General features: G+C 39.8%; 1 protein-coding gene across 1 annotated transcript in view; it reads right to left on the reverse strand.

The window, feature by feature from the left end:
* Positions 1-1,357: 1,357 nt before the first annotated feature.
* Positions 1,358-15,546, reverse strand: part of LOC139713692 (striatin-interacting protein 1 homolog) — a 29,566-nt gene continuing 15,377 nt past the window's right edge. The window contains exons 11-21 of the mRNA XM_071625398.1: positions 14,553-14,618; positions 13,624-13,687; positions 12,903-12,974; positions 11,542-11,616; positions 10,282-10,379; positions 9,151-9,277; positions 7,747-7,847; positions 6,620-6,686; positions 4,552-4,656; positions 3,965-4,169; positions 1,358-1,811 (exon numbers count right to left, since the gene is read on the reverse strand). Of these exons, the coding sequence (XP_071481499.1) occupies positions 1,537-1,811; positions 3,965-4,169; positions 4,552-4,656; positions 6,620-6,686; positions 7,747-7,847; positions 9,151-9,277; positions 10,282-10,379; positions 11,542-11,616; positions 12,903-12,974; positions 13,624-13,687; positions 14,553-14,618 (1,255 nt within the window). The 3' untranslated portion in view covers positions 1,358-1,536. The remainder of the gene's footprint in view (positions 1,812-3,964; positions 4,170-4,551; positions 4,657-6,619; positions 6,687-7,746; positions 7,848-9,150; positions 9,278-10,281; positions 10,380-11,541; positions 11,617-12,902; positions 12,975-13,623; positions 13,688-14,552; positions 14,619-15,546) is intronic.

Here is a 15,546-nt window from a genome sequence, read left to right on the forward strand (position 1 = left end):
TTTTCCTTCCCCTCTTTCACATTAAAAAAAAAAACCCAAACAAAAACATGTCTTGAAATTAGTACTAAAATAGATTTATACGTCAATATTCTGAAGCTTGCGATCTGTTCCTGTATGATATTCTGTGTCACCTTCCAAAATTATTAATTCCCATTTGGATGTTGCAGAATAAATAGTGGACGTAAAGTCGCTTTGAAATGAACGTCTGCCCATGGACAACATACCTCAAGCAACAACTTTTTTGATGTGTGAAACTTGAGCAAATGTGATGGTCATTTTTACACACTTTGCTAGATTTTGCATCACAATCCAGCACAGCAGCAAAGTGGGAAGAGTCCATTTTTCCTCTCCTCGGGTCAGAAGCCTATGCCTATTACAGCATGACTGAACCATTCCATTAAAACAAACAAACAAACAAATAAACTCGCTCTCTGAGGCATGGACAGTCTTTTCGACAAGTGAGAATGTGATTGGAGGTAATTCTGCCAGGTATATGGGATACAGGACATGAGATCAAATGTATTGTTTTCGATATGGCTGCACTTTTTCTATGCAGCTGAATTCCGCCATCACTCTGAAGTAAATCCAGCTGAATTCCAGTCTCTGAACCTATGGGATGTGCTGAGCAGAAAATTTGACAACAGCAAATGCACAACCAATTAATAAGCTATGAACTGTAACTTTCCCCTGGCTAGCAGGGTACGGCAATATATGTACAGTCATTGAGATATGAACACTGTGTAATAAATACTACCATCTGCTGCTGTAGCTGGGAATAGACATTAGAATCATTGACTCCCATATTGAAAGAAAAAAGTATACAGCGATATGCACCAAATGAACCATTGTAGCTCATGACTGTCAGTCACATACATTGTAAGCTGCAAGTCGACCAAAGTCCAGAGACTGAGACCATCAATCAATGGCCATGCTTGAGTGCTCAAAAGCAAACCGAATCAAACTAAATGACAGCATACTGTCCCATACCATGCCAGATTGGGAGCATTTGAGTGCTCTGCGGAGAAAGCGTACCTCATAACTTATTTTTGAACTTGAGTCAGAGGGGTCAAACATTCCGTAGCAGCGGGTCAAACATTCCGTAGCAGCGGATCATGCATCTCCCAAGCTTACGCTACATACAGGATGTTCCGTACAAAGAGAACCAACTCTTTGCATTACGACGTGGTGCGTGTCATGTGGTGCATTCTTCTCAGGTTAACTTCCGGGGGGCATTTCACGAAGTATTTTGCCCGACAAAGTTGTCAGACAAATTTGCTCTCAGCCAATCAGATGCAAGGATTTCAGTAGCTTGTAACAGTTTGTCAGAAAAATATCCCACCAAAACGCTTCATGAAATGCCCCCCAGGTAAAGTATGGTACGGTTTTTCTTTGGAGCACATCAAGAAGTTGTCCACTTTTGGCTCAGTACGGTACAGTACGGTATACTTTAGGAGCGTTTGAGCACTCCTCTGGCACGGGTATGGTACGGGACGCTTTAGGGGAGCGCTCTGAAGCACCCAATGTTCTGACACCAGGTCATATGTAGATCTTGTCCCTGAGGAGCAGGTCCCAGTTGATCTGGGTGGAGAAGACCTCCCGGTCGAGCCAGACCTCGTAGTAGCGCTTGAACTCCTCACTCAGCTCCACCTTCTGGCTCAGCACGCTCTGTAGGTTGTTGTCCACTGGAGCCAGCTCCGGATGGAGTGGGGTCGACGAGGAGGTGTGTTCGTAGCGGCGCGAGTTGAAGCGGTCCACACACGCCCTCAGTGCACATTCCTCTGCCTGGAAATCCCAAGGACGGGCGTCCATGTCTGCAAGTGAAGTACACAGCATATCTCAGAATTTTCTTGCATTAACAACATAAAAGACAGCAGAATTTTCTTGTGACTAATACAGAATGTGAGTTTTCCACCTTACAGAGAATCAGATTTATTTTTGTTCCATATAAATTCATCATGAACAACTGTAGGTGACAGTACTCTCTGGAGTTCTGGCCACTTTACCCAAGGACTTTGATAGTTACCCACGCCGATGAAAATCGGCAGGGGGTTATGTAAAGGGTTCCGTATGTTTGTTTGTTTGTTTGTTTGTTTGTTTGTTTTTTTGTTTTTTTGTTTGTTTGTTTGTTTGTTTGTTTGTTTGTTTGTTTGTTTGTTTGTTTGTGTACAAGATAACAAGAGAACGGGTAAACGGATTTGCACGAAATGTTCAGGGAATGTTTGGATAATGACAGGAAAGAATCGATTAGATTTTGGTGATAATCGGTTGACCCTTGCAAATTCTGTGTGACCTTGAAGTTTTGACCCCATGGTATAGTGACCATTCCGAAAATTTCCCGTTTCTCACTTTGCGATTTTCCGCTACCATACGAAGACATAAACTCCCCAACGATCCGACTTCGCTGCTCAAATGTTCGTAAGAATTCCGAAATTTACGTTTAGGCCTATTTGAGGGACTATGTCCTTCTAGATTTATGAAAGTTCGTTCTCCGTCATCACAAACTGGCCCGTATTTTGATGATTTTTCAAATTAACATTGATTGTTTTTTCGTTGGAGGAGCATTTTGCTCGGTCGCAGTCACACTGCACGATATGCGTGCTCAATGTCAATGCATGTGCAAGGCCGCTGAAAATGCATCGCGCTCTACACTGTTGGTGCAAAATTGCACCGGGGACGTTGCGGCGCTCGTTGGTGGCCGAATACTGGTGCAGTAGACATTTGCATTCAACCCTTGCATTGAATAATTCCCGTAGACACTAATCATAGGGGTAATTGCCTAGGGGGTACGTAAATTTTGTTTTTCTTTTTTGCTTTTATGGATACCATCAAAGATCGTACACTCATACGACCTTTGATATTTGATGATTTTTCAAATTAACATTGATTGTTTTTTTCGTTGGAGGAGCATTTTGCTCGGTCGCAGTCACACTGCACGATATGCGTGCTCAATGTCAATGCGTGTGCAAGGCCGCTGAAAATGCATCGCGCTGTACACTGTTGGTGCAAAATTGCACCGGGGACGTTGCGGCGCTCGTTGGTGGCCGAATACTGGTGCAGTAGACATTTGCATTCAACCCTTGCATTGAATAATTCCCGTAGACACTAATCATAGGGGTAATTGCCTAGGGGGTACGTAAATTTTGTTTTTCTTTTTTGCTTTTGTGGATACCATCAAAGATCGTACACTCATACGACCTTTGATATCATCACACTCTCGGCTTGCTATAATCAAAATATCCCGCAAGAAAACGTCGTATTTCTCGATTTTTAGCGCTTTTTCCGCGACCCGTCGCGTAGACAATACTCTTAAAACTGGACTTAATTCGCGCACGCTTGGAAAAGTTCCGATTCTGCACTTTTGACGGTGGAATTTGGGATTTTCGATGGATTTTTGGAGGAGACTTAAGGACTTTCCTGTACGTGAATGAGTGTTAATACCGTATGTGTAATTATGTGATTTGTGTGTGATGTGACTGTAGAACCAAAGATCGTACACTTCAGTGTACGATCTTTGGTAGAACTCACTGGCTGGTGATAAAGCACACTGGCAATTAAGTGGCCGAATTCTGGTAGATGACCGAATGCACATTATGTTTACCCCGACTTTGTACTTAGGCGTGGGTCTGCCGCCTTTGACGGCCCCTCTCTAGTTTGTTATGTGAAGTGCTGCCTTGCTTTCAGTTCAGCTGGTAGAATGACTAGTCTGGAAGGAAAAGCAGTCATACTTAGAATGAAAGCATAAATCATTTGTATGTATTCTTGCTTTAACTGTTTGCCACGAAATGCAGTCTTGCTGATAGCATGTAAATCTCATTGATATATAATGGTCACCCTCACACAGAAGCAGGTGTCTGAAGTGGTAAAAGCTTACAGCATTTCTGAAAGATTTTTATTAATTGGCATGAATGGAGACTCAAAAAGAAGATGTGGATAAGTAGCTGACGAGGATTGGGGTTTTGATTACCATTCCCATACGCCCAGTCATCATTCAGCCTGTGCCGGACTTTCTGGTAGATGGCCGACATGGTCTTCATGTTACTCTTCCGCCACTGGCGCCCAAGATACTTAGTCTGCACCTTCAGGAGTTTGAGGACGTAGAGTTGCATCATGGCCTGCTTGACCTTCAGTGCCCGCTTCAAGATGGGGGCTGATTTGAAGACTACCAGCATCTGGAAAGTCAGGAAATGACATTGATATTTTCATGTAGAAAAATGCTTCAAATGTCTTCATCAAGTCCATAAAAATACCACTTGTAAGTCTCTGGACAAGCTGGCATATTATACAATAATTCTTTACAACAGACTCACACAGCCAGACAAGAGAGTCTTATTATCAACTTGAATAACAATGACAACGTAACGCACATCTTATCAAAGAGTGTCAAAATGCTAAATACCACTGCTTTCTACACACTGCACACTCTGCTTCGCATGTCTGACATAGGAATCACACTAATATTTCATAAGTCACATCAAAATAGATCAATTTGAATAAAATCAAATGAAAAACTAATTTGAGAGAACCACAAAGCTTAGATCTTTCATATCTTACCATAGTCCTGGAGTGCTTCCACTTGGTAAGTTTGTTGAGAATCCTAAGCAGGTTGATGCAGGAGAACAGGTTCCTCCAGCAGTATGGTTGAGAGTCTCCAGCCTCCTGCAGGAATTGAATTAAGGGGGGAGGGGGAGCCTTTACCACAACTGTGACATGTAGTAATGTAAATTTCACATAGGTATTCTCTACGGAGGTACAAAGTGTAGTGAGCAGTTGAAGGCACATTAACATGTGGTTCTCAGATAGTGATTGGTTCTTTGCAGCTTAATTTGACAGCTCTTTTTGCATGTGTAATCACAACCTTAGATTTATTGTTGCTATGATACATTATCTTTGGTATGCCAGATTTTCTGAGGTTGAATGAGATCAGCACACACAATGAGCATTCAGAAAAAAGAAGATTTATAAATATTATGCATTACTTGCAAACATAAAATTCATATGAAATGGGCCATTGTTTTACATACAAACAAACGGATTTATAGCATGTATCTCTATTCAAAAGTAATTTGACGTGCATGCTGTGATTGATTCGTCTCTGTATTTTAGAATGTTGGGATGAAAGAAAAAGCATTAGGAAAATGTAATTCATAGTAATTCAATTTTATACCATCTTCATTCACTTGGAAGAACATTAAAAGGACAGTATAGTATTGGTTGACATGAGGATTAAGCTTTTAGCTTTTTGCAAAATACTAACAGAAACCACTTTATGAAATGTTTAAGAGCATACAATTCTAAGAGGAATTCAAGTCATTTGAAGACTAGATATATCGCTACGGCTACTGATATGCCTCCGCCATAATGCATGGTTCTCCTAATAGGTCTATAGTACAATGTCTTGACAATGTGTGATGACAGTTTCACACAATTGGCAAAATATTAAAATGACAGGTTTGACACAAATGTGCTGAATGTTCACTTTCCTAGAACTAGGTTCAATTGGATGAATGATTAAAATGTCAGAGTGCAGGTATTTGGGGAACTGATGATTTTTACTTGACTTTTGACCCTTTTATAAGTTTATGCATTGAGTAATTTTCAAGGTATTGAGAAAAAGTATAATTTCAGTATCAAATGGGAAAATAGCATTATCTAAACCTGGCCTTTGACCTTTGACCTCACAGTTCCAAAGAGAATCACTGTTAGGTTGAACATGCATAAATATGTAAGTTTCATGATGATACCTTGAGTTACTTTAGAGATATGGAGGAAAAAGTGCAATTTAGCACTTTCACTTGACCTTTTACCGTTTGACCTTTGACCTTTTGGCAAGAAACTTCCCCAAAAATATATATAGGGTAATACATGCCATACATCAAGTTAAAAAAAAAAAAACCTTCAGGCATATTGCATTTTAAGGAAAGTAGTGATATTTTGAGGAGTTGACCTTGACCTTTGACCCCCTGACCTTTGACCCATGACCCCCAACTTCCCTAGATAATCACTGCCCATCGGTACAAGCATATATACTTGAAGATACCTTGAACCATTTGCGAGATATGGAGAAAAACATGAAATTTCAAATTTTTTTTCAAAAAATAACCTGTGACCTTTGACCTTTGACCCTGTGACCCTAAAATCCACACAAAGTATTATCCCCCAAGGATATTCCCTCATACCAAGTTTGATGTAAAACCACCACACGGTTCTTGAGATATCGACAAAAACAAAACGGGACGGACGGACGTACGGACGGACGTACGGATGGACGTACGGACGTACGGACGGACGGACGGACGGACGGACGACCCGAAAACATAATGCCTCCGGCCACTTCGTTGCGGAGGCATAAAAATTGGTTTTGAAATGGCTGAGATATCCATAAACAAAGTAAAACAATGCAAGCCTAATAAAAGGTGGGTATAAAAGGTGGGTCCCACCTTTAATTTGGGTGGCTCTGTTTTGGACATATCAGCCATTTCCAAACCAATTTTAACCACATAAATTTTGAATTCCTCCTAGAATTATATGCTCTTTCATATCTCACAAGAGGTTTCTCATTATCAGACCTGAAGCTCAATCTCAAGCAAAACTATACCATCTCTTTAATAAGATTGCTTACCAAACTCTCTGCGGTCAATTCTGGCTGATCACCAATCACACACGATGGGAAGTCAATCACGTGTATGCTAGATATATGACACAGACATAGACGTATGATAAGAGCATTAACTTCAAGATGGGATGGAAATACATTCCAGCTGTGATGACATATCAGGGAAATTAAAGTACAAATCTATGATTATCCTTTGCATGACATGATGTTTGTGCTTTGATATCACATTAAATCCTGAAAGCATAGATATAATTGATATTCATTACAAATCAAGCAATGTGGTGCAGCAAACAAATACTTTGAGGTGCTTGCATTCACAAAGAAAATTATTACCACAGTGCTCGCTTGCGCTTTTAAAGATAATATAAAGTTTTGGTACCTCAAAAGTTTCCCTGAATTTTTTTGTCTCAGTTTGTGTTTCAGGTTAAAGTACCTTTCATATAACTAACACTGTGAGAATTACTCACCCCAAAGTGCTCTCATGTCTTAGTAATCATGCAATAATGGTTTCGTACCAGAGCAGAACGGGCTCTGAAAAATTCGAACGAGCCGTTAGTTTGACTCGACGCGGTACCGCGAGAATCAGTATACACGTATTGTACGAAACCATTATTGCATGATTACTAAGACATGAGAGCATTTTGGGGCGAGTAAGTCTCACAGTGTTAGTTATATGAAAGGTACTTTAACCTGAAACACAAACTAAGACAAGGAAACTCAGGGAAACTTTTGAGGTACCAAAACTTTATATTATCTTTAATATGACATTCACCATGTCACATCGACACGCACGGGGTGTATTGAACTTCCTTCATTTAATTTCATTCATTTTCATTTTCAACAAAGAGTGTCAGTGTAAAAAACATAGAACGAAGAAAGAACAAACAATGAACATATTTTACATATATTGGAATACAATATAAAGACACAATAAATTGAGGAAGAAATAGATACATACTATTTATAGCATAATAATGAAAATGTTGAAAACTGACTTTATGCTTCTGGTAGAAATGACAGCACACCTAAATAAGCTCTCCCTGAAATAAGCATGCACTGTACTTGACATTGTGACTCTAGACTTATATTCCTCGCCATTGCCCGAAAATAGCAAGGGGATGGCAAACGCTTACCTGTTCTTTGCTCCAACATAGGAAAGGATATTTTGGTTGAAGAACTTCAGGACAAGTGGTATGCAATTGGCAAAGACCAGATGCTGGCTCATGAACTCAAACTGGCAGAAGACAAAACAATTATGAAACAAACTCAAATTAGATAACTGAAATATTTTGTTGCCGTCATCAAAAATATTTCAGTTTTCCCAACATGATTTCTACCACCAATACGTCTCATGATATTGAAGAGCACTGGCAGCATAGAGATTGTATGCAGAGTTTATGTGATGGATTCCAATGCAAGCTCATGGCATTTTGTCAGGTATCTTTATAATTCTTTTAACGAGACAGTGAAACTGACTTTCATTTCCATATTGACATAATCAACTGAATGACTGATAAACAAACATAACGGGAAAATAGCAGACCTCAACAACAATGTACAACACCACTTTAAGGTAGCCATATGTTTTCTCTACACTTAACTTATGAAACATTTTGAATACTGTCCATTAGACACTCAAATCTGCTCTGACAACCATCAGTCCATTAACAGCCACCATTCCGTAAAAACCATGTCAGAAAAGAAAATATGTGGTTAAGAAACTATGCATAGTGACTATCTACCTAATGCAATCACTAACCACAGATTTGGTTTCGGTGGATGACTAACCACTGTCTACAATAATGACCACTATATAGTGACCAATTGTCTCTATTGTCTCTATAGCGACCAATTGTCTAGGACCCCATTTACAGTGCGGGGCTGGGCCGAGCCGCGGCCGAGCCCAGCCTCAATTGCGAGGCCAGGCCCCGCAATTTTGTCCGTTTACACTGCCGGGCTCGGCCGCGCTTTTGATTCAAACCTTTCAATATTTTGTCGTAGTGGCGCTCTGCTTGTAAACAAACGCAATTTGGTATTGTCAGGTTTTCAGACCCTTTGCCGACTGAATTCCGTGGCGACGAAGTCGCCGTACGGGCAAAGGCCTCTGCCGAAGGGAAAAATCCTTTGCAGGACAAAACCACCTTAAACTATACTAATTTTCGACGTTGAGGGGGTTAATATCCTGAATAGCGAAAGATACAGGCAGAGGGTTTGGAAGCCAGACTAAAATTGGCCGCGCATTTGGCCCAGTTTGCGTTTACACTGAGAAAAGGCCGGGCTCGGCCGCGGCTCGGCCATGGCCGAGACCACCTCCAGAGCGAGGCCAAATGCGAGGCCAAATGCGAGGCCAATTTTGGTCTCGCATGCATTTGGCCTTTTGCGCGTTTACAATGAAATGAAGGTAGACTCGGCCGCGGCCGAGCCACGGCCGAGCCTCGCACTGTAAACGGGGTCTAATATAGCGATTACACTTTGTGTTTACCCCAAGCATTTCTGCAGACAGATTTGACTTGTGTATATGACAGTGCAATGCTTACCTGGTAGACGTGGTTAAGTTTGAAGTGTTTGAGAAGAAGCAGAAGAAGAGCCGAGATGGCTTTGACGATGATCTCTTTGTGTCTGTTAACATCCACTCCCAGCTTCATGCTCTGCAGAACAGTGATACTGTGCACATAAAACAGAACAAAATGAAAATGATGCTCAAAGTGATCCTATTCTCATAGGAATATGCGAGTTTCACATAGCCTTACGTACAGATTACTGATATTAAGTGGGGTGATGTTCGTGTAAGTAATCTTTGTGCTCAGTTTAAAATTAGCTGGATTTTGCATATCCTTAACTTCTCTGACGGTACACATTTAACGACAACATACAGGAGGGAAAATCAGTTGCCTTTCATATTTTTCTTTTGTTCTTTTGTGTTGGTATCACTTACAATCTTTTATAGTGATACCTCTTCCTACTCCCTATCTTAAAAATTCCATCTGGGGAAAAAAATACAACAACAATTTTTTGGGGAAAATAAATTAATAAATGAAGCAATCACTCTGCAATGTGTATATCCACAAGACCTAAATATCACATGCAAACATGCTCATTATACTGATACCAGTTGATATCGAATAAAATATGCACATGACAACACACGGCCTAGAGACATATGATTTAGTAAAAGCATAGATATCATATATTTTTAGGCATAAAATCAATCTTGGAACGAACATCACATGGTACAGCACAATCTTGTTTGAAACCACACTGACATGGTAAACCAGTCTTATTACTCACACAATGGCTGCCATGAGTCCTTGTAATATGCATTATCTAAAAAGCAATGTGTTAAAATCAATATATTCTGAAAAAAAAAAAGATTAACTTCAGGTAAAATACCAGGGTAGCCAGTAAGCTATGGCCCAAACTAAATGTAATGTTTTGTCTTTTCTGACACTTTTTACTGCCATCCCCCTCCCCCCAAACTTCCTAAATAAACAACTGAGGTAAGACTTTAGTTATACCTCATGAAAATTATCACATGCCCCTTTATCATTCTCTAAATTTCAACACAGACTGAGATTGTTTGAGTTATTAAACAGAGTAGCACTATTTTTCCCCCCACTTGAAACCACCGCACAGGAGCGAGACTTGGCAAATACAGGCACGCGACATACGGCATTTCTTCTGGAAGGACGTCCGCCAGTATGTTGATGGATTCTGTCTTGGCCTTGGAGGTCGGTGCGGCGGCCAGAAGGATCTTCAGCAGAGAGATCTGGTGGGGCGAGAATGTCACATGTACAAACATAAGCCACTTTTGAAGAGGTCCTTGAGTTTGAACATGATAGGTGTCATTATCTCTACAGGGTAATCACATGTGGAGAGGAAAGAAAGAAGTAGACAACTCAGTATGCTGTCATTCAAATTTAAAGGGATCGTACAGTTTTGGTTGAGACCTAATTTCAGGTTTCTAACATTTTTTGGTGAAATAATGAGAAACCTCTTATGAAATATTAAAGAGCAAGTAATTCTATGAGGAATCCAATGTTTATTTGATGAAAATTGGTTTTGAAATGGCTGAGATATCCAAAAAAGAGTGATTCAAATAAAGTGTGGGACCCACACTTTATTACGATCGCTTTGTTTTACTTTGTTTCTGGATGTTTCAGTCATTCCAAACCCGATTTTCATCAAATAAACTTTGAATTCCTCTTAAAATGGTATGCTCTGTACTATATCATAAGTGTTTTCTTAGTATATCGCCAAAATTTCTCATCTCCACCAATAATGTACTATCCCTTTAAATGAATTTGCCTTGATGCATCTTCATGATTGTACTCTTTAATCCAAGCCAAGATCTGAAATTCACACAAAACGTATGGATTCTCTTTCACAAGTTTTAATGCTAAATACACGCAAGAGTTTAATCACTCTAACAAATGTGTAGCCAAGCAAATTAATTGCCCCTCTGATGGAGCAAGCCTGGAATCATGTCCCATTCGTGACTTTGACAAAGACAATACCAAATCCTGCTTTCTGAGGCCAACATTTGCTTGCTATAGACCTTGAGGAAGAAAGTGGATTTTAGATATTATTTATAAATGAATTGTCATTTCATCTCTGTAATATGGGTGCTTTGTATACAATCCATGAAAAAATGCTGCTTTCTTGAGTCTCAATAGCCCGCATTCATGAAGGTGGTTTAAACCTGGTTTTAGACCATGTGTAAAATAGGCTTCTCTTTGACATGCGCCTATCAATGCGCGATTGTTACTGGACGTCCGTTAGCATACGCAATCTGTCAATCGTATTTTCGTTGAAGAAATTTGCAGAAACCATGGTTTAATTTTTTTCCCACCTTCATGAATTTGGGCCAATGTGTCAGATCGCACATATACAGGTTGCTACACTGTGCAGCACTGCTGGTGGAGACTTACCATGTACTGTGGCAAGTTGGGAAGCATGGCTTGATAGAGGGCTTCCACAGGGGAAGAGGTGATGTCCCCTTCACCCTACAGGCAGAGATAACATGGAAATAAACTCATATTAGGGCAATTTTGGTGCATGTACAGACACAATGTGCAGAGATTCCAACCTAAAGCCCCTTCTGATCTGGAGATTCTCCCACCTGAAACTCCTAGCAAACTAGAGACTACAACTTGATGTGCACAAAGCGCACCTAACGAGCGTGAAGTCCCTTGTGGCCGGGGTCCAGGGCCCGCTTAAGGGCCCTGGAAGCTCAAGTGTTGTAGATGCTCTCTCGTGCTATCCAAGGCTTATTTTTTAACATACGATGGCACTATGTAAGTGATAATTCATTGATTCAAATCATAGGTGTTTGGGTGGGAAAAAGATCACTTCACGCGGAAGAAAATACATCTAAGCTGGAGACACAGAGCCAGGGTGGGAGAAATTAAATCTCTAGCGGGAGAACAGGAGATTTGGCGAAAATGGGCTTTCGGCCGGAGATCTCCCATCGAAAACGGGAGAGTTGGAGTCTCTGAGTATGTGTGTGTGTGTGGGGGGGGGGGGGGGAGGGTGTGGGGGCTGGGGAGGTACACATGTAGGTCTAATTACCCAATTATATTCACAATGTCAGTGGATAACGTGGGACAGTAATTAATTTAATGATTGCCAATTATCGAATTACAAAACATCCATCCAGCCAGTGCATTAATGAAAAATAACTTCTTCTGCTAATTTCCTTAATTCATGTCCATATGGGTTTCCTTGGGCATCTTCAGAGAAATAACTAAATTTGTTATTTCTTTTTCTGTGTGTAATACTTGGTATCATGTTTGAATGGTTGGCTGTAAATCTAGAATTTCAATAATTTCACATACCTCTTATAACCAGAATAAGTGTCACATCAGATAGATATTGCCCACTGACCAGGTATTCATGTTGAAATAATCATGATGGACCACTGTGTGCATGATACAATCTTTAACAGAAGTTCATTTATACAGGCTATACAAAGTCAATTAGAATCTACATCGTGGCTATAGCTGATCATCAATCAACACATTCTTGGAATAACACTGCATGCCCCAAGTACTCAAGACTACATCAGCTACGTAATACACTTAGATATTCATGAGAGTCGTAAGCAGTCTGACATATTTAAGCAAGTAACCTTCTTTCTTCATTTGTATTTCAAATATGAAGTTAAACTGTACAGAAGCACTAAAAAAACACAAATGAATATCTGCAAGGGAGATATTTCTCAGTTTTGTGGACTTAGCAGGCCCACAACATGGTCAGTGGATTGTACGCTTACTATCACATTCACACTTACTTTGGATAGGGGATTCTTGTTGATTTCTTCTTCTCGCTTTATTTGAAGTTCTGAGAGCGAAACATACACATGCTGCATGGAGAGAGAAAAAAAACAAAAACAAAACATGATTAAAGTTCATCACTTATCAATCTCACACCATTACAACCCTCTTCCAAAAGACAAAATTTATGCTGAACATGTTCATATCATTCTCATAAGGTAATGATAAACTCTTTGATGCCCATGCCAAACAACAACAGCAGCAGCAACAGCAGCAGCAGCAACAACAATAGCAACAACAACACAATCAGTGTCTTGTTTCTTCTTTTATCCTGTCTTATTTCAGTCGTACTTGAGTGACATAAAACAAATCCCTGCAAACAGGGCCACAATGCCACTTAAAACAGAAATCCAGAATAAAAAGCTCTTGAGGTATAAAATTCCTTTCCCAGTAACTAGCCATGGGAGTCTCCTCTCATCTGAAGATAGCATAGATACTGGACAGATCTCCCCCCCCCCCCATAAGCAATTTTGTGTTTCTGAAAAGAGTATTTTTACAAGTCTTCTGAGCTGATACGAATATGAAATAATTAGGTCATGATACAGCATGCTAGATTTGTGACTAGGCTTCAAAAGTCATCAGAACCAAGACAGATAGCACAGGCTAGCACCTTGTCAAAAAGAAAAATACCTACAACGATCTTAATAATGTCATCCCTCTTTTACGGGCACTCCTCACCTTTTTCAAAATTTGGACACCTTCATGGATGGGGTGAGGAAGGCCTGCAAGTGTGGTGGTGTCACTGTAAAAAAAATAATCAGTACAGTCATGTTTTAAATGCCATGCTGATACATATCTATTGCTGTACCAGTTGATTGCAATTCATGCTAGATTTGATGAAAAAATACAAGAAATAGTATATCCCTCTTGGAATTCAATTCTCTCAAGAAGTATTGAATTGTTGGTATTAAAAAGGTGTTCTGTTTTCTATGAATCCTACTTGTTACCTTATTACAAATTGTATCTGTTTATTCCTTTCACATCTATTTATCTATCTATTGTTCAACTCATCTACTTATCTTGTCTGTTTGCAGTTTATTCAGTTGTTATCTCCATTTCAAATTCAATCTGAATCAGAAGTGACAGTTTTTTTTCTTCAGAATTCAGTTATGTAGGCATGTTCTGTTTATTGTTCACTTACCCACTCACTAATTTGCCTACTTTCTACCTTCCAATCTATCTATCTATCTATCTATCTATCTATCTATCTATCTACCTACCTATCTGTCCATCTATCTACCCAACTACTTGTTGATTTGCCTGTTTGTTTGTTGGTCTTTGGACAACTCATCCTGTTATTGCCACCGTTCAATTTCTGGTAGGCCTACACCTAAGCAAATGTATCAGCTTGTTAATACAAATACCACAGCAGATTGAGTGATGTATATTGTGAGATATTCTTCTGGCGAAACACTTGACACCTGACAAAATTAATTAAGTCATAAAGCTCAAGATATCCAGTGCTTGCAAGAGCACATTAAAAAAAAGAAGGAAAAAATAGAAAGACAAAGAGAGAAAGAATGGCTAAGAAGTAAGGGCATGAATTAAGTTGTGACACTGGTTACATAAAGTACATGGAAACAACAGAAATAAATTATTGCACTGACCTGGGGACCTGATAGCCAACAAACTTGTTCCTTGTGTGATCCAAGAAGTTATCCAGATCTCTTTGTCTGCAGAGTAATATGAAATCATTGCACTGTCAGGTCAAGAAATTGAAATGCGAAACATCAACATATATCCCTCTCACTCTTTAGAATATCAAAGAGCAAACAAAAATGTCCACCTTCCCTTGTTTGACAATCATGTGAATTATGTATAGTATTCCTTCAGATATCCAACACTAACTACAGAAATACTCTCCATCCGTGACTCAAACATCAAAATCATCCTCACTAATAAGCATCAATCACAATTATCATTATCAATGGTCATCAGCATCAAAACAAAAATACAATTCTCAGACAACTGTCATTTTAAACATATAAATCAAAATTACCAACACCAACATTATCATAGCCACAGTTATAAACACCACCATTGCAATACCATCATCATCGTGACCATAACACTGCAAATTAGCATCATTGCCATTATGGCTTTCATTATGAGACGACCTAACATCCCCAATACCTGTACCTTTATCACTGTCATCATCCGTATTGGCACTACCATCATCACCATCACTATCTGATTACAAATCATCACCAAAATTGTCATCATCACCCTCATCACCATCATCACCATCATCACCATCATCACCACCATCATCACCACCATCATCACCACCATCACCACCACCACCATCATCATCATCACCACCACCACCACCATCATCACAACCATCATCACCACCACCACCATCATCACTACAACCACCACCACCACCACCATCATCACTATCATCACTATTATTGCCAACATCACCACCATTACCACCATCACCACCACCACCACCACCATCATCACCATCACCCTTGGTATCATCCTGCCCACCATAATTGTCATTGTCATGATTGTCACCCTCACCATCATTACAACCAAAGACAAAAACACCATTACTGAAGGCCATCACTGGTCACCATTTCATTTGTTCGTTTT

This window comes from Diadema antillarum, unplaced genomic scaffold (assembly GCF_040938485.1).
Source record: "Diadema antillarum isolate AM-2024a unplaced genomic scaffold, OU_Dant_1.0 seq00002035_RagTag, whole genome shotgun sequence".
Lineage (NCBI taxonomy): Eukaryota > Metazoa > Echinodermata > Echinoidea > Diadematoida > Diadematidae > Diadema > Diadema antillarum.